Below are 18519 nucleotides of genomic sequence, written 5' to 3' on the forward strand. Positions count from 1 at the left end.
CTTAGCTGAACTCAGACCGTTAGGGAAGACAGTCAAATCTTACCTTATTTCTGTAGCTCAAGAAAACACTCCAACAGAGATAGCAGCTCGCGGCGTGTGCAGCCTCAGGGCGATGGGTTTTCCTCTCCCTCCGCAGACGCTCGGCACCAAACGCTACGAGGCAAGCGGAGGGACCCCACGCAAAGCAGAGGACAGGGGAGGGTGGAGGGGACACGGGAGGGTCTGCGCGGGCCCTGCAACAGCTAAACAGCTTTGCTGCGGGCTCACGGGGCTGCGGAGGGTCAGGGCTTGCTCCTGCCTCTTGGTATTATCTTCTGGGAAGCAGCAGCTCGGCCCGGGGTGCAGCACGGTCCGTGGGCTGGGCTCCCCCCGGGGCAGAGGCTGCTCACGGAGCGGTCGTGTTTCTGGGTGATGAGGGGGGGGATACACGAATTCAGTTCTAGGCCTCCATTTTGCTCCAATCCTGAGATTATTTTGTGGTTTAGCAGGCACGGGGAGGGGGGGAGACCAAGAGGTTATTCTGCCGACCCTTCCGATGGGCTCTGTGGCTCTGGCAGGGGTTGAGGACCGGCTCTGTGTCCTGCGCAGTCCTCCCTTGCCCTTCCATGCTCCCCAGGGATGGTTTTTCCAAAGTCCTTCATCAGTGGGGCAGAGACAGACCCCCCAGTTCTGCCGAGAGGACTGTTGGTAAGGCAGTGACCATGTGTGCTTTAGCCTGAAGAGTGAAAACCATATTTCCTGTGTGCTTCTCTGCTGCTGCTTCGCTTTTTTAGTACTTCATCTCTCCCGCTGCTTAAGGCCTCACATTAACCGCAGCAGTAAATCCGTCTTCACCTGGTGCAAGTGTTCAACTTCTGTGGCTTCACTGAATCACAAAAACGCTTCTGTTTGCTGGAGCGAAGCTCTGCCCTCACGAGCACCGAGAGCAGAGCGGCCAGGCCAGGAGGCAGCTCCAGGAGAGGGGCTGGAGGACGCTCAGCTGGAGATGCAGGTGAGAAGAAAGCAAAAGCCGTCTGTGTGTCTGTCCTGAAGAAGGTTTCTTCCCTCGCTAAGAGCCGGCAGGAGCGTTGGCAGGTGCTGGGTGCTCTTTCCTTCTCGCCTGGAGGGAAGGGGGCAGCACCAGTGGGAGCAGGTTCCTTGCGCTTGGCGCTTTGGACATCGCCTTCAGCATCGTCCCTCTTGGGCATCAGCCCAGCCGACAGAGAAGCACCTGAAAAGGGTGAGAAGCAGCAGCAGTTTCCATGCTCTGCCCAAGGGAGTCCTGCCCCACAGCCTGGCAGCGCTGCCCGTGCCGCCAGCGCCTGCGCTTGGGAGGTGCCAAGGGCTCTCATCTTTTCACAGCATCCATTTATTATCAGGGACGGGGCCCCATGTTTTGGCACACACCACCTGGCTTTCTGTGAAAGGCAGAGGGAAGCAAAATCAATTTATGCCCTCGCTGCTTTTTAAAGGTGTCTGAAAGTGCTGGTGCTGCTGGGGGGACGGGCCGGGACAGGGCCTTTTAATTTTGAACTAGGATTACACAGCTCAGCTTTCTTCCACCCATGCACACAGTTTTGAGGAAATGGCATTACGTGCCAGGAAATCAATTGTACAGAAATCCCCATCTCTTTGTGCTTCAAAAGGGACATTTCAAAACAGCAGAGGAACCTGTTGCTCTGGGATCCTAAGGTCAAGCAGATTTCATTGTAGGAAGTCTGCTCAACAATTACTTGGCATACATACAAAAATAAGAACAACTTTTCAGGCCAAAGGATCTTTATATATTCTTTTAATATGCAAGACTATTGGTAGTGAATCTAGGAAACATGATTAAAATCCTTTTAATGCTCTCCATTACCCCACAAATTAAGGTGAGTCTATGGAAACAAGCTCCCCATGGATGAACTGTTGATTTGCCTTTGCCTTAGGCATCTTTCTCTTACTCTGGATGTCTTCATACTCTCAGGAAGTCTTGAGGAGAAACTAAAACCAGCTCATCCCTCGACTTCCAGAGAGGCTGCAGTCTGAGGCAAACTAATGCGTTTCTGTACTCTCTTGCTCCAAATCCTTTCCAGCCTAGGCTCAGCGTGCGGAGCTGCTGGCGGGGGAGCTCTGAGGGTGCAGCGTCAGCGGAGACAGCGTCAGGGACAAAAGCATCCTCTGTGCTTTGAGGCACGACTACCTCCTGCAAAGCTCCCGCCCAGGGCAGCTCCCACAGTCAAGCTGGGAGGTGGCAGGGTCCAGGGTCCCAGTCCCGGTGGTGCCGGAGAAGTTTTGGATGTGCGCACGACCTCTGGCATCGGTCAGGGCAGCGACTGTTCAAAGTTGTCTCCAATTTGGGCATAAATGGTTGCCATGTCCCTCCCCATGGTGCTTTCCATCTGGGATTCCTGCACGCTTGAGACCTGGAGAAGTACAAATGCCAAAGATGAAGAACCCTCTCCAGTAAAGCCCAGACGGCTTTACCGGCGAGAGCGGTGGGGGGACACTGGTGCCCAACTCCCCCCAACCCATGGATGCAAAACTGGCTCAGCCCCTCAGGTCCCCCGGAGGGTGACGTCTGCTTTGCCCAAGGACCCCTCAGACAAACCAGACACAGCCTGGAGAGCTCGATGGGCACTGGAAATGGGGAGGAAAACCTTTGCTGAAGTTTTGTCGCTGTTTCCAGACCAGAGAGCGCAGACCGGGGACCCTACCCTTGACCTTGGCTATTTTCACTGGAAAAAAAATCATCACAACCCCCTCTTTGTGTAGAAACAAGTGTGGGCCGGTCACATCTGCCAGACAGGCTCCCTGGGGTGCTCTTGCACTTCGGGGGCACTTGCGCCCACCACACAGTGCTGGGGAAGGTGACAGAAATTTCTTGAGCCATCTCGCTCTCACATCTCCTGCTTCTTTGCCTCTTTCTCTCCACTTTATTCATTTTTCACAGGTAAAACTGTGTGAGACAAGTCCACAGATCCTCCACACCGATCCCTGAAGAAGTGCCTTAACATAAATTCAGGAGACTAGGAAGCAGGGAGGGAGGATTATCTGCACATTCCTCTGAATTTAACCTTTCTGCATTTTCCTTGCTGCTGCTGGCCACAATTGTCCCAGGGCTTCAGAGCCATGAAGGTAAGGTTCGTGTTGGTTTGGGGGCTGCCGGGGAGGGAGGCGGAGGGGAAAGCAGCCTTCCCTTACAGGAATGAATTAACTTTCTAATTTTATACCCAGCGCCCGATTCTTGCAGCTCAGTACATCTTATTCAAGCCAGCAGTTAGCAGGTACCCAGCTGCCCGTGCCCAAGAGCTTTCAGATTTTCCGCCGTACCTGCTGTTGTTTGACGATCCTCCTCTTCCACTGTTGAGCTGCACCCAGGGGAAAAAAAAATAAATAAAAGGAGTTTTATTATCTGGCAGATACACCGATGGTCTGCATCTTCCTCTCTCCCAGTGCTGGAGAACCAGCATTACTCTATTGGCTTTCACCAGGGAGGTGATGTGGGTTTTGCCTTTAAGATGGAGATTTTGGAAACTACTTTCTCTATGTGCAAGTGAAATCTCCCCCTTGGAAAGAAGAGAATTTGTTTCCTGACAGAGTCACCCTCAGGGACAAAAGTTTTGAAGACACAGCTGGTGGAAACTGTGGAGGTGTGCACCACGTTGGCTTAATTTTAAGAGGAAACACCCCAAGTTATTCTCCCCAGCTGGAGTTTTAAAGTAACTCCAACAGAATTGTCATGGCCACACGTAGAGGATGCATTTCAGAGTCCATGAAATTGCAGCCCTTTTACAGACTAGATATGCCGCAGTGTCTTGATTCTGCTCCTGGCCCCAAAAGGTATGAGTGCTCCAAAAAACTGCTGCAACAGCCTCGTGCTGTGCTTCCGCTTCCTCGAGCTACTTTATGAACTTGCAACGTGCTCGGCAGCTCTTCACGGCTGGAAGGAGGCGGCACATCGCAGAGGTGAGCTTAGAGATGGAATCAGTTTGGTGCGAAGAGCAGAACCCAGGCGGCTTCTGAGCCTTCCACTACCTTTCACACCCAAGAATGTGCCTGGGGAAGCAGGAGGATGCGACCTGGAGGGATAAAAATCAGGAGCAGAGCCACTCACCTTGGTGCTTTATGCAGCAGCAGGACAGAATCAGCAGGAGGAGGGAGGTTGAAGAACAAATTCCAATTACAGGATAATTGGTGTGGTGCTTCCCCGTGTCTGCTGTTTGGAAGGAAAGAGGTGGTGCGAGCATTTTCTAAACAAGTAATCGCAGCGGCTTCGCCGCATTTTGTCCAGCGTTCCCGCTGACCCCAGCACCCTGCTCGGGCTCAGAGCGCAGCGCGAGGAGCTGGGGAGCGCCCGCAGCTCAAAGGAAATTCTGCGGTGCAGAAAGCCCAGCCACCTCCGCAGCTCGAGTATTAAGGATGGGTATATGCAGGCAGGGTGCCAAGGGGGGGCGTGGTGTGGGGGGTGTGGGGCTGGGACCCTGACACCACAGCCCTGGGGGGTGCCAGGCCCGGGAGCTGCGGGTGCTCTGAGAGGAGCCGGGCAGGGCTCAGGCTCAATCCCGGCCCCCGGGGGGTTTGCGAGGGGCAGCTTCTCCCCAAAGCCGCGGGGAAGCGCAGGGGCCGCCCAGGAGGGTTCCCTGTCCCCGCTGCCAGGAAAACAGCCGAGAGAGGCACGCCGGGCCCTTGGAATGGAGTTTAAATATCAGCCCCCCAAAATATTTCCTGGGATATTTATATCCCGGAGAGGGCACGAGTCATGTGCATGTCTCATAGCACAGCTGGAGGGGATGCGGGAGTGGCTCCCATCACAGAAGGCACCGACTCCTACAGCGATTTGTGCTGAACCCCGGCAGATACCGCCATGGAGATTATTTCACGTGCTGTGTACGTGGGGTGGCAGCGGAGCCGCGGCAGGGTCATTGGGAGAGAGGACGGGCGCTCTGCTTGGTGCCTTGAGAGGTGGCAGAGATCCAGCAGAGGAGGCGAAACCCGGGGAGGGAACCGGGAATTTGTTGAACGCAAAGTTAGATCTTCAGAACCTCGTGCTCATTGCGGAGAGGGATAAACCAGGGCAGGGAACAGCAAGACACAAACACAAAAAGAGAGATGGGGGTGAGGAATATGGTCAGGGCTGCGTGGCAGCGTGAATAAACAGCCAGACTCAGCGAGGGTAAAGGCGGCTCCCGTTTTGCCAAAGGACGGTGGCCACCAGTGTACCCAACCGCCCCCGACACACAACCTGCACAGGCATGAATAGCAATTATTTGGCCTATTTTTCTTAGCCCACATGGCCACAGATTTATCCCCAAGTGCTCTACTCTCCCCGGTGAATACTGGATTTATTCCAGTACGGGACCCAAACGCAGCGCTTAGGTTTCTCAGCCCATCTCTCTCATCAGTATCCATTCCTGTCGGATAAACGCAAGCCTGGCAGAAGCGCATTTCTCAGGTAGAGACAACCAGCTGCACGGGAATCCCTTACGCTGTGATTAAGCTGGCACCGAGGGACAGGATGGGTTTCTTGTCATAAGAACACCTACAGCACCGAAATCCTCTCAAACACTCTGCCAGCACCCACTCCCGGGCGGCCGGGGCAGAGCGGGGGGGGGTGGTCTGTGCTCCCCACGCTCACACTCACCTGGGTGCTCCGGGGTGACACGCTGCTCGTGCACGGTCAGGGTGACGTGCCTGCCGTGGCGTGACAGGCTGAAGGTGACACTGTAAACCCCGCTGTCGCTGAGCCGCAGGTCCCGCAGCACCAGGGACCCGTTCTCGGGGAAGAGCTCCACACGGCCCTTGTGCGTGGCGTGGACGAAACACCTTGCCGAGCAATTGCTGGGAGCCCCCCCAGCACCCAGGGAGCAGTTCGTCACCACGCAGTTGACAAGCTTGTCCACTCTGTTGCTGAACACCCAGTGAAACGACAGCGGGAAGCGAGGGGCACCGTCAAACCTGTAGGAGACGGGCAGGAGCGCGGACTGTCCCACGGTGCCGTTGATGGAATCCTGATGGATTTCGACCAGGACGCCCAGGCTTCCCCCTGCCGAGGAGGGGAAGGGGCAGATCAGCGGAGAGAGGGCAGGGGCTGGACCCACAGCCCCTTCCCCGCTTCGGGCACGGGTGTGCGCAGCTCCCCTCGCCCACCCCCGCCGGCGGCAGCTCCACGCACAGGAGCTGCTTCTCGGCGACGTGGGGCTGCTGCATCCCTAGTTTTTGGGGGAGGGGAAGGATTTTATGGGGGATCCAGGCTCTGGCAGCGAAGGGCTCTGCTTGCAGGGCGCTGCATGGGCTGAGCCTGCCCGTGAGCCGAGGCAGCAGCCCTGGGGATGTCTCCAAACCCCAGCGCCCTCAGCGCTCGTTGTCCCTTGGCACTTCAGGACACGGTGCCGCTCCCCTGTGCCCGGAGAGGAAAGGGGGGAGGTGGAGGCTCAGCCCCCTCCTGCTCTTCATCCACCGGTGGCTGGAGCAGCCCCTGCCACTGTCACCCTGCGCAGGTCCCCGATGCGGATGGGACGAAGATCCTGGGGGCCCACGGGCAAGCTGCCACTGCCACCCCCCCCAAAAGCCACACCAGCGTCCCTCTGAGCGGCACCCCCCCCTCCCTCCGGGCTGCTCCTGGCAGCGCACCCCGGCCCCGGGCACCCCCAGCCCAGCCCTGACTCACCAAGGAGCAGCAGGAGGGAGCCGAGGCTCCAGCGGTGCCAGCCGAAGGACATCTCGGGGTGCTGGGGGCCAGCCCCCACCCAGCAGCAGAAGCGGGAGCTCTGGCTGGCTGGTCACCTCGCCCCTGGCACAGGCTGGGACCCCCCGGGCCCCACGAGCATCTCCGAGCTGTCGCCTCGGCACAGGAGGAAGTCGGTGACTCTTCCTCAGCCCCCGGCGCGCCGCAGGGTTTATCTGCGGGTGTGCGAGCCCGGGGTTTCTTCCTGTGCTCTTGGCAATCGCGGCTCGTGGGCTGCTACGAGTGCTGGAGGTGGGACGTGGGGAAGGGGGGGGGGGGGGGGGGGGTGTCCCGGCCGGACACCAGCCCAGCTTGGCCCACAGGGTGCCAGGGAGGAGCTGGCTCTGCTCCCCGGCCTCCACCCCAAGGAAAGAGTCATCGGGGGGGGGACACAAACCCCCAGGGCGGCAGGTCAGAGAGGGGCCGAAGCCCCCCCAGGCCTGCAAGGATGCCCAGATGGGGCGGGAGCAGGGGGACAGCCCTGACCCTGGGCCAGCTCCCCTTCTCCCCAGCTCCTGCTCCCCCTTAGCGAGGGTGGGAGCAAGGCAGGGGGTCTGGACTCCCTCCCACGCAGCTGCCCCCTCTATTTTAACTTTACTGGTGGTTGTCGCTGCTCAGAGCCGCCGGCGGCTTCGTGGCCACGACAGCAGGAGGTGGGCGAGCGCTGGGGGGGAGCCCGGCTGCCGGGGGCATGTACATCCACAGCAACACTGCAAGACCCACGTGGGGGTCACCTCTCCCCAGGACACACAGCGTGGGACCCCGAGCACGGTTCGCAGCGCATTAAAAGTCCCCACTCTTTCACCCTCAGGGGACAATCAGCGAATACCCCGCAAAAACAGCCTCTGGTTCCTGGCAGCCCCACTGCTGAGGTGCCTTGACTGCCTGGGGCTTGCCAGAAAATTTGGAGAACTAGCATTTCCCGTCTCGCTCGGCTGCTGGAACAGCCCAAAGCGATGCTGCAGACGCAGCCTCGGGCTCTGTGGGGAGCAGGGTGCTGGAGGAAGGGGTTTATTTGGCTGGGGAGGGGGCACTGGGTGGAGAGAGGGGTGGCTGCTGCCGCCTGGGGCTTCGAGCGGGGCAGCCCTGGGGCTGGGCACGGGGTGAGGCACACGTCTCATCCCCAGGAGGAAAGACGGGCCAGTCGTGTGGGGCCACTGGAAGACCACTTTATACTGGGGAAACCACAGGCCTCTGCCTCACCGGCTGGCACACCCTGAACGCGTCTGCTCCTGCGAAGCACGTTCACTTTGCAGCAGGGCAGCCGTTTGCTGGTCCCCGGCGCTACTCCAGCACCCAGGGAAACACCAGAGCGGGTGACAGAAGGGCAGCAAACCCTCCAGAAACAGTTTGGTGCTTTAACTCGTGCAGGCAGCGCTGCCGGGGTGCTGCCCCGCGCCGCAGCTCTCCCTTCGGGGACCAGGCTCTCGCACGGTCGCCCGCTTCTCTCGAGGGGCCCCCCCAAAAAAGCTTCTGGAAGCGGCATCCCGGCGGCTGCGGCTCGCTCTGCCGGCTCCCGGTGCCCGGCCGGCAGCGGGACGCCGTGTGCTCGGTGCCTCCCGGGCGTTTGGCTGCGGGCACGAAGCGGGACTTACCCCAAAACTCTCAGCCCGGCGCCGCGAGGGAAGACACGGAGGCCGAGCGCATCCCTTGTCCTCTGGGTCCGCCGTGTCTCTCCGGTCGCGGCCGTGCGCTGGCTCCGCTCCCGGGAGCGGCATCACCCCAGGGAAATCGCCCCCGTGGGGTGCAGCTCGGCTGCTCCCAGCCCCCACGGGGTGTGGGGGGGGAACCGGCTCCATCCCCCGCCTTCCCACGGGACCCGAGCGCGGGGAGGGCCGCGCTCACCCGGTGCCAGAGGAGGTGGAAGAGCAGCTGCAGGAACAGCAGGACCAAGCGGCAGCAGCCTCCGAAGATGCAGCAAGGGATGCGAGCGGCCGTCCCTCCTCCAGCGAGCCCAGCGCCTGGGCTAGGAGAGACGGCGAGCTTTCCCCGGGGCTGGTGGCCAAGGCTGCAGCCCCACGTCCCCTCCCAAGCACAGCAGACGCCCAGCCCGTCCCTGGGGGTGTCCTGCAGCTACTGGTCCCCCTGCCCGCCTCGGCGGGGTCCTCGTCCCCCTCCTCTTGCTGGCGTGGCCGAGCTCTGCCGCTGGCCCGGCACGTCTGGGAACGCTGCTGCTCCCGAACGCTGCCCGTCACCTCCTGCTGGCAGGGGAGCAGCAGAGGGGACCCTGACCTGGCGCCATCCCACAAAACAAAGCTCCCGGTTCCCCCCTCGTGACTGCACTGGCCGCAGCCCTGCGCGTCAAAGATTATTTCTTACCAGATGCGGCGGGGGAATATGAACCCCCCGTTGCCCCAGACACGCCACCCCCCCCCCCCCCCCCGAAAGGTCTCGATGGTGCCGAGATGGGGTTAGCGGACACGCACAGGGACAGGGTGGCAAGGCTGGCCCGTAGGCCTGGGCTCCTCTCCTCGCTCCAAAGCCCGTTTGTGGGCTTCATCAGGTTTGGGCACCGGGTTTGACCTCACGCTCACACTCACCTGGGTGCTCCGGGGTGACACGCTGCTCGTGCACGGTCAGGGTGATGTGCCTGCCTCGGCGTGACAGGCTGAAGGTGACACTGTAAACCCCGCTGTCGCTGAGCCGCAGGTCCCGCAGCACCAGGGACCCGTTCTCGGGGAAGAGCTCCACACGGCCCTGGTGCGTGGCGTGGACGAAACACCTTGCCGAGCAATTGCTGGGAGCCCCCCCAGCACCCAGGGAGCAGTTCGTCACCACGCAGTTGACAAGCTTGTCCACTCTGTTGCTGAACACCCAGTGAAACGACAGCGGGAAGCGAGGGGCACCGCCGAACCTGTAGGAGACGGGCAGGAGCGCGGACTGTCCCACGGTGCCGTTGATGGAATCCTGATGGATTTCGACCAGGACGCCCAGGCTTCCCCCTGCCGAGGAGGGGAAGGGGCAGATCAGCGGAGCGAGGGCAGGGGCTGGACCCGCGGCCCCTTCCCCGCTTTGGGCACGGGCGTGCGCAGCTCCCCTCGCCCACCCCCGCCGGCGGCAGCTCCGTGCACAGGAGCCGCTTCTCGGCGACGTGGGGCTGCTGCATCCCTAGTTTTTAGGGGAGGGGAAGGATTTTACGGGGGACCCGGGCTCTGGCAGCGAAGGGCTCTGCCTCCCCAGCGCTTGCAGGGAGCTGCATGGGCTGAGAAACAATTCTTTTTCCCTTCCAGGAATGAGCACAGCCAGGGGTTGGGCCAGCTGCTGCGAATTCCTTCTCATGGGTAAATTTGTGATTTCTAACCCACATCTAGAAGCAGAGAAAGTTTTTTCACATGTACGATATCATCATAGAAAATGAAAGAGACAAGAAAGCAGAAGGGATCTTCTGACGGTACAGCCATCCTGCCGTTATCACCCTGCATGGGCTGCTCAGAGATTACCAGGGGTAAGTAACACTGTGGTGGTGCAGCCGTAGAAGCAGCGAAGAGGAACACAGCGAAAAGCTGCGCTGGGTCCAGCTGGACCACTGCCCTCTCAGTGGGTGGCTTTGGGAGATGCCCGGTGGAGATTATATGACATGTTGTGATGCTCCCCCCCGCCCCAATTTCTAGCCTTCTGTGGTTCAGGAGAGCACTTCATGGTCACCACCGGCTACTTCCCCTTATCCTACCAGCTCAGCATCATCCCAGTCCCCGCTTCTACAGCCTCAAGGTGCTTTCTGCCCGCCCCATCCCAGACTTACCGACGAGCGTCAGGACGGAGCAGAGGGTGCAGCATCCCTGCAGCGAGCTCACGCCTGGCTCGCCTCGGAGGCGCAGCAAAAGCGCGAGCGTGAGAAGCTGAGCGTCTGTGCTGACCTCAAAATCTGCCTGAAGACGCGTCCCAGGCGGGAGGTCAGCAGCCAGCGGCTCTGGGCCACCGACTTTTAACCACTCGAGACGGCCCTGGTGAAGTCTGGCCGCACGCCAGAGCCTCCGCAGCCTCTCCAGCTCAGGATGAGACCCGCCGTCACGACACGCAGGTCTGCTGCAGGATCTGGTGCAAGCGCAGACTAGAGAGCACACTCAGACAGAAAAATAAGTGGGAACTGTCCCTTTTATCCCTCCTCCTCTCTGCTTTGCCGTGCTTGTTCTTTCCCCTTGACTCCCCCCCCCCAAATAAACAACCCACCTTTAATTGCTTTTCACCCCATTGCTCCCAGTTTTGCTACACCCAAATTCAGAATTTCCAACACCATGACACAGGCAATCTGATCCCAATAAGGCATCACTCCTCGCAGACTCTGCGAGGCTCACTGGCATCCCTCTTCAGTCACCTGAGAGGTTTCTTACATTACAGTGACATAACATCTTGGAGGCAAATTATTACCTGGTTCAGAATTGTTTGCTGTCATGATTTTAAAGTGGATTTGTCCTCTAAGGTCTAGCAAAGTGACTGCCACCATCACGGATTTGCACCCAGCTAGGATCACTCCTAAATCAGGGATTTATTAGTTTGAATGTTCACAGAGTATAAACCCAGGAGTGACTCAGGCACAAAGCACCCGCTGTTTGTACGCCCCCAGTTAGATCAAGGTTTGAGCTAAACCTCTTGATTTACATGTAAACACTCAAAAATGTATCCTCAGCAGCCAACTCAGCCCTACGCCAGCGGTCGGTTAGATGTCACGCAGCTGTCTGTGTCAGAGCAATTTCTCGTTATCACAATGCATTCACGGTCCTGATCCTCTTTTATAAGCTGTAGCGCTGAAGGTTGTGGGGTTTTGGTGGTTTTTATATTAAAAAACCTTTTAGTATTTAATGACTACAGGAAGTACGCAGGCTGATACTCCCCCTCTCTCAGCACCAGAGGAGAGGGGTTAGGGCAGCATTTCTGACGCCTGTGAAAACTTCAGAACTTGCCTTTAAATCTCAGAGTTTTCTGCAGCTAAGGAGGTCTACAAGAAATATGAAATGTTGTGGCTATGAGGGCTTCAGTTCACCAACAACTCCAGCCCAAGGAGCTCTGAAGGATGAAGTGAGGGCAGGTGGAAGCTTTGCCCCGGGGGTCCCTCCCTCCCTCCCCGAGCTGAAACGTCCCCTTACTTTTCAAAGGTCCCCAACCTTGTGAAATGCATCACAAAATTCAGGTTCGCTTGGCAAAAGCCTTGCGACAGCCCAGTCCTGAGCACAGCACTCTGTGTCCCTTACCTCCAGCCTGTTTTGGACTGATGGACATACCCATGGGGTTGCGGAAATCCTCACACACTTCAAGAAGCCTTTCTCTGCTCGAGTGGCTCCACTTTGCCGTGGGACAGCACCTCTGGGGGTCAGCTTTGGGAACAAGAGCTGGGATTTAGGGGCAGACTTCAGCCTTCCGCAGCTGCCCACAGACCCCAACCTTCGCCTAAAAAGCCTTTCAGAAACGGAGTTTGCAACCCCAGCAGACGAGCTCCGTCTCAGCAGCCTCCCACAAGGCAGAAGGTCCCTTCCCTGGTACTTTTCCTGGTGCTGACATCGAAACATCCTGCCTACCCTTCATAGCTTTGTAGTTCTGTCTGAAAAGAAATCAGAAATGTATAAATAATAATTCAGAAATAAAGTTATGGCATAGATGTTTTCTTTAGAGGCTTCTTTTGCTTCCAGAGTTGCACGCGCTCTCAGGAGTTGATGTAGCCCAACACCACTAAGCCCCCACTGCAGAAATACCTGAACACTCATTTCCACGCGTCCGACCTGCATGTCCCGGCGGCTGTGGGACCTTTGCTTTGGTCTGGGGGCTCCTATGCCACATCATCACTGTCAGAAAAGGCCATTCTAGAGCCGTGAGCGACACCAGGGCGGGAGGCGAGAGTACCAGGGCTGCAAAACGGGCTCAGCATTGCCGAAGCGTGGGAAACCTCCACCTCGCACTGAGATGGGGACCCTGCAGAGCACTGGCAGGGGCAGGACAAGGGCAATCAGCAAGGGAAAACTGAGGAATTTAAGAATTCCTCCGTCTACAGCACAGCTGTAACAAGGATCTGCAAAGCACCAAGGGATTAAGAGTGCAAAAGTGATCAAAACACGACCATTTACAGCAGCCTCCGTGACACCCTGAGCTGCCGGGCTTTGTGGGCGAGCAAGACACGTCCTGGCTCCTACCCCCTCCTTCCTCCCCACGAGCATGGCCGTTGTCACCCCCGTCACAGCTGTCCCCACCTGCCTGGGGCTGGGTGACATGCCCCGTTTGGGTTTGCTGTCCGGAGGTGACACCGTGCCCCCCACCCTCTCGGCAACCGGGACCCGTTCTCAGGGAAGAGCTCAGCGCGGTCAAATTCAGAACATCTTTTCTCCAGCTCAGGGACCCCCCCCCCCCCCCCCCCCCCCATTTCTCTAATATCTAAAGACAAATGCCCTTGCTTTCACAAAAGCGTGGCAGGAGAGGTTTCTTCCTACCACAGCCCACTGGAGATGCCTCCTTTGACACCCTCAGCACTCTGAAATAAGCCCCAAGCCACAGGCGCCGCAGAGGGTCATCTCCAAACCGAGCCACCCTGGACACCACCCCCTCCTCTTGGCCCAGCTCAGGCACCTTTCGGGCTCCCAGCCCCACAGCTCGGACCCTCCTGGGCTTATTGGGGAAGAGCAGGGTGGGGCAAGCAACCGGCACCATGGGGATGTGTCGGTGTCCCCTGGGCCAGGGACACGGCCAGGCCACGGCCACGGCCACGGGAGCTGCTGGTGATGGAGCTCTGCAGGGCACGGGAAGGAGCTGGGAGCCATCGCTGGGAATTTTCCTCCCGAGGGATGGAGACTCGCAGCTCAGGGGGCAGAACAACCCCTTGACGCCTCTCTGGGGCCACTGGATTCTCCCTGCACACAGGAGCTGAAGGTCTCCAAAAGGCAACTGCAGCGCAGGGGCGAGACACCAACCTGGCGCCCCACTCCCCGAAGGTCAGGGAGGTGCAGTCCAAAACCAGGCAGGACGCAGGATCTCCCCCTTTTGCCCCCCCAAAAATCAGAGTTTGAGTGGATGAACACAATTTCTCCATAAAGGAGAACTGTAGTATTTCACCGGCTGCACAACAACTTCTGTTTTTCAGGCTTTCTCTGTTTTCTGGCCCTTTTACAGCTACAAATATTAAATACATACAGTTTGTCTCTGCAAGCACGTAACAGGTAAAATTCATGGGAGTTGTTTTCTCTCTCCGAAGTGTCTTGAAATTGCTCTTAGGAAGTTTTTTTGATGGTGGTGGGGAAGCAAGCACCCACTGAAAAGGCTTTACAGACCACAGGTGTCATCACCGGCCCATTGCCGTGGGGAACGGCACAGCCGTCGGCCAGGAGTCACCGGGCAAACAGTGACAGCATTTCAGTCCAAACAGCCCGTTTCCCCGGCAGAATTACCGGGCGTTTGGCATCACGTCCTCCCAGGTAACGCCTCTCCTTAAGAAACCCCACAGATGTGCCTTTTGCAGGTTATTTTGGGGATTGCTGTAAGACTTCCTCCTCAGGAGGAGCCTCCAGCCCTGTGCACGCACCAGCCCGTGCCTCCAGACTTGTGCTTTAGGGGCAAAGAGGAGAAAAAAAAGCATTACTTTACTCAGGTTGATGGTTTTCCAGCAGCAGCATTTTAGAGATGAACCTATTTTCTACAGTCAGTTCCCAGGTCTGCAGAGCGAGGCAGGCAGCGGGTACGTGGGGCTCTGCCCACACTCCTCTTGCCACAGTTTCCTCTTTGAGAGGGTTAAAGCATCCAAATCAAAACCCTTAAAGAGTTACAAGCATAAAGAAATTGAACTCTAATCTCAGTACAGCCGAGAAATAATCAAGCTGAAGGAAAAAAATTACTCATCCAACACGATCACTTTATATTTCAATAGGAAGAAATCAGCTTGTAATCAGCAATGGTAGCAGCAGCTGCCAGGTAGCCATCACCCACCTCACCCCAGGCCACGGCGTGTTCTCAGCTCTTCTCAGCTGAGGAGTTAAGACTCACAGAGAAATTTATTTGTATTCATTAGCATCTGACAGCCACACCAGCCTGCGTGACAAGCGCATCCCCCTTTCTGATCAGCAACACTTAAAACAGGATTTACTGCAGCCCCGATCCCCGGAGCGTGTGCTGGGGCACCTCCAACCCAAGCCAGCATCTCCGCCAGACAACACGCTGTGCAGCGTGTTTGACCACCGCCAAAAAACGCCCCGTTTTCAGAGAGGACAAGCTGGAAAGAGGAGAGATCCTTTCCTTCGCTTTCAGCCTGGAAACCACCAGCGTATTTGGGATGGAGGGGTACGTTCTCCCAGTGAGCGTCACCCAGTTTGGGGATGCAGCAGTCTCCTGGCTTCCTCCTCAAAAAAACCTTTAGGAACAGTGGAAAATCCCCCACCCTACTACAAACCAGAGAGCCCATTTAATTATTGTTGCCCACAAAAAGACACACCACTCCCCCCTCCTGCAATACTTGCCTACCATTCGTTTTGTGCACAGAAAAACACCACAACCCCCCCAATTTCTTTTCAGAGGAAAGCTTTGAGACTGATTTTTATGGGCCACAATCCACCAACACACTCACAAGGGAAAGCCCGCCCTTTTATTACCTAATTGCCTTCAAATCCTCTTCACCTGGAGCCACATTAAAGGAAAAGGGTTTGTTTGCAGTATCCAGAAAGATACACACAAGGGTGGCTGCAAATGCGTGGAAAGGCCGTAGAACTAAAATGGGAACCGTGTGGAAATCAGCATTAAAGCTGAGAACAGGAGGAAAAAGCTCATGTGCCTCCTCGATTGAGGGGATTTGCAGCGCACTTGCTGCTGCAGAGCCCTGGCCCTGTGCCCGGAGTGGCTTTGGGCTGGGTCTCCAGATGAGCTAAATTACAAACTCCCAAGGGTTTGGGTGTATATAATCTCGTCACTCAAAACATACTCGTTTCCTCCTTCCCCAATCTGATGCGGGGAATGGTTTGGCCCCTTCCTGCATGAGCGTAAAGCATCACTGCCTGGGACTCCTGTATGTTATATGAATGCACACGTCAGCAAAATGCAAACCTCAAAATGGAATAAATGCTTGCAGACGGAGAGCGGGGATTAACGAGCGAGATGTGTGACACCCCCCACCCCCTCACATCCACTTGCTGGAGGTACCGCCACGAACGTGCTGCTTGACAGATGCTTTCCCCTGCAAAATCAGTTTTCTGCACAACCAATGTTTTAACAGAAGGGTTTTGATGCAGGAGAAAGGGCTGAGGGCCGGATTACTTGTGCTCTGTGTCTTTCACAAGTGCCTTTTTTTTAAACTCTTTTTTTTTGAAGTCGGACTCAGCAAATGTTGACAGTGAAAATTCTGGTTACATTTCTCCAGGACTCAGGTCTGCATATTTAAAAGTATCCTTAACTGGTGCTGGACAGGGACTGCTTCTTTAAACATGCAATATCTTCTCAGAATGTAACTCTGACTTCTGGGAATCTCTGTTCTCGATTTCATCTTCTTTCCTGCTCCGTAGAAGCCTTTCACTTCTTGCTGCCTCTTACAGCTTCTGCTTTCCACCTTTCCAGTGTTTTCAAGCCCAAATTCATCAAAATCATCATTCTTAGTTAGAATTCCCTGCTGGTATTTCCCTGGGGACAGGATTGCTCTGCCCCAGCGGGTTCCAAACAGGAGTTTTTGAACCACAAAACTGGTTTTGCCTTCAGTTTTTTTTTTTCAGTAAAATAATAGAATTCCCTGCCTGTAAAAGATTCAGAGGTTTGACTACTCTGAGAAATCAAACTGCTTTGGAGCACCAGGTTGTACAGTGAGCCCTAGTGGCTGTTTTTACACAAACCCCCATTTTTTTTGGTCCCTTTTTTGCCTCTTTGGGCTGGAGGGCAGAGGATGCTCTGCCAGCCCTGTCTCCCCAAGCTCCTTCAGCCCGGCTGCTGCTGTGCCCAGCCCTAAACCCTTAGAGGTGTCGCAGAGGATTAATTAACCCCAAGTCAATCCTACGTATCTGGCAGACGGGCTGGTGTGAAATAACAGCAGAATAACAAATCACTGGGAGAATCTCAGTCTGGGGCGACAATCACCAGACTCCTACAGGTTTGTTAAGGTTTTCCCTTTATTTCATTAAATCTATTGCAGTTATTAAAGGGGGAGCCAGGTGATACTTCGCTGCCCTCCCTCCTCTGATCTATTTATCCCTGTTACATCCCTGAGGCTGGAAGTGCTACACAGCTGATGAGCAGGAACCAGATGGAAACAAGCAGGGCAGCAGTGTCTGTCAGCAAATACGTCATTTCTCTGGCTAAAGACTAAGGAGGGCTTTGACCTGCCATCAGAAAAAGGTGAGGAGAAAAGAGACACGGGGGCAAAATTAGCAGATCCTGATTGTTTGAAACCCGGGAGACAGAGTACTCGCAGGTCCCTGCTCAGAACTCCACCCGAACCAGAGACGCCGTGGTGCTGCGGATTATTTAAAAATTTAAGAAGAGCCAGGAGGTGCAAGGAAACATTTCCAGGACAGTTTGCTACTGTGGGGTTTGCTGTGTGGTCTGCATGTTATCCTTAATATTGCACATTCTATAAACAGCATCCCACCCTCCCTGCATGTTTCCAAGGTTAATCATGAGGAAATGCGCTTGTACCATCTGTCTTTCCTCAAAATTGTGATACTTGCCACATATTAATTTGCTTCCGCCTTGTTTTGCTGTAAATTCATATTGCCTCATTTCTGTAGGAAAACTGCTCGTGTGTCTCTGATTCTGACGGTTCAGGCTCGAACTAAGGTTTTTAATCAATAATTAATTTTAGGGAATACATTTTTAGTTAAGTCCACTAAGGGCCCTATTAAAATAGCTTCTGTTTTCCAGTAGCCCAAAATGAAAGAAACGAGGAGTAAAGCTAAAAATGTAAGTATTTTTCAGCCTAGTTAAGAATAATTTCGGTACAGCAAGCGCAGAATTAAAATATTTTTGTTATACTAGAAAAGGCTTTCAGTCGCTACATGTAGATTATACTTGAGGGAAGCACGGATCAAACAGTTCCAAGAACGAGATGTATGGTGGCCTCCCTTTTCTGCTAGCCTCTCTTTCTACCACACCGTTCTCTGCTGGGTTAAAAGCAGATTATTTCTTTTTTACACAGGTCTGGTGAGGAGCGAAAGGCTCCTGGCTGCCCCAGAGGGGACCTGGAGGTAAAAGGGAGATGCACCAAAAGCTGAAACAGAGCAACCCCCAGAGCTGGGGGGTCTAGAACATACTGGGAAGAGAACAGAAAGCTCTGGGGCATGCTGGAGGGAAAACAGGGGGGTCCTGATGGGAGCAGCAGGTAAATGGGGGGGGGGGGGGTCTGGTTTCACTGAAGGACTCTGGGGAACACCAAAGGCCAAACGATGGGCGCTTAAAGGTGCACAGGGGGTGAGGGAACTTTTTCAGGGTGCCCAAGGTTAGGGAGAGATGGCTCCCAGTAGCAAAAAGGGCCAAACTGGGGGCCCTGGGACACAGAGAAGTGGGAGCCAAGGGCCCCAGGGCCCACCTTGCCCCCCCCTCCCCAGCTCCCTTCCCCTCTGGGTGCCTGCACCTGAGCCCTGTTTGCCCCCAGGCTGTGCTCAGCCCAGCTCCCTTCGGCCCCACGCACCCCCGGCATCCCCGCCCTGTGTCCCCTCACCCCCCTCCCTCCAGCTCTTCAAAAAGGGTCAGGGAGGCTCCTGAACTGCGATTCCCGGGGTTCCCCGGAGAAAGGGACAGAGCACAGGAGAAGAAACGGAACCAGCATCACGGCCAGCCCTAAAGCCACCGAGGGAGGGGACTTGGCCCGGGCTTTTTAATATTTATTTTTTTGCATCTTCTGCCATCGTGTGGCCAGGGAAAGAATGAACGCTGAGATGCACCCG

At 56.1% G+C, this 18519-nt stretch overlaps 2 protein-coding genes across 2 annotated transcripts in view; both read right to left on the reverse strand.

The window, feature by feature from the left end:
• LOC116964527 overlaps positions 1–1187 on the reverse strand; it is a 37164-nt gene extending 35977 nt beyond the window's left edge. Inside the window, exon 1 of the mRNA XM_042807538.1 lies at positions 835–1187. Within this exon, the coding sequence (XP_042663472.1) occupies positions 835–1187 (353 nt within the window). The remainder of the gene's footprint in view (positions 1–834) is intronic.
• Positions 1188–1496: 309 nt separating this feature from the next.
• On the reverse strand, positions 1497–11132 carry LOC122154853. Its single transcript, XM_042807539.1, has 7 exons — positions 11057–11132; positions 10431–10739; positions 9229–9630; positions 5606–6007; positions 4079–4180; positions 3295–3332; positions 1497–2387 (listed from the first exon to the last, which is right to left on the reverse strand). Exons 1-7 carry the CDS (start codon positions 11130–11132, stop codon positions 2286–2288), a joined length of 1431 nt encoding a protein of 476 aa, XP_042663473.1. The 3' UTR covers positions 1497–2285.
• Positions 11133–18519: the final 7387 nt, after the last annotated feature.

This window comes from Tyto alba, unplaced genomic scaffold (genome assembly GCF_018691265.1).
Source record: "Tyto alba isolate M040663 unplaced genomic scaffold, T.alba_DEE_v4.0 Super-Scaffold_5, whole genome shotgun sequence".
Lineage (NCBI taxonomy): Eukaryota > Metazoa > Chordata > Aves > Strigiformes > Tytonidae > Tyto > Tyto alba.

Excerpts from the sequence above, each read along its gene's own strand:
- LOC122154853 (XM_042807539.1), bottom strand. The coding sequence starts at position 11,132 with ATGGTGGCAGTCACTTTGCTAGACCTTAGAGGACAAATCCACTTTAAA. Across the intron at positions 6,008-9,228 it reads TGTCACCCCGGAGCACCCAG|GGGGAAGCCTGGGCGTCCTG; the intron begins GTGAGTGTGAGC and ends CCTCCTCGGCAG. Across the intron at positions 2,388-3,294 it reads GGATCGTCAAACAACAGCAG|GTCTCAAGCGTGCAGGAATC; the intron begins GTACGGCGGAAA and ends GTACTTCTCCAG.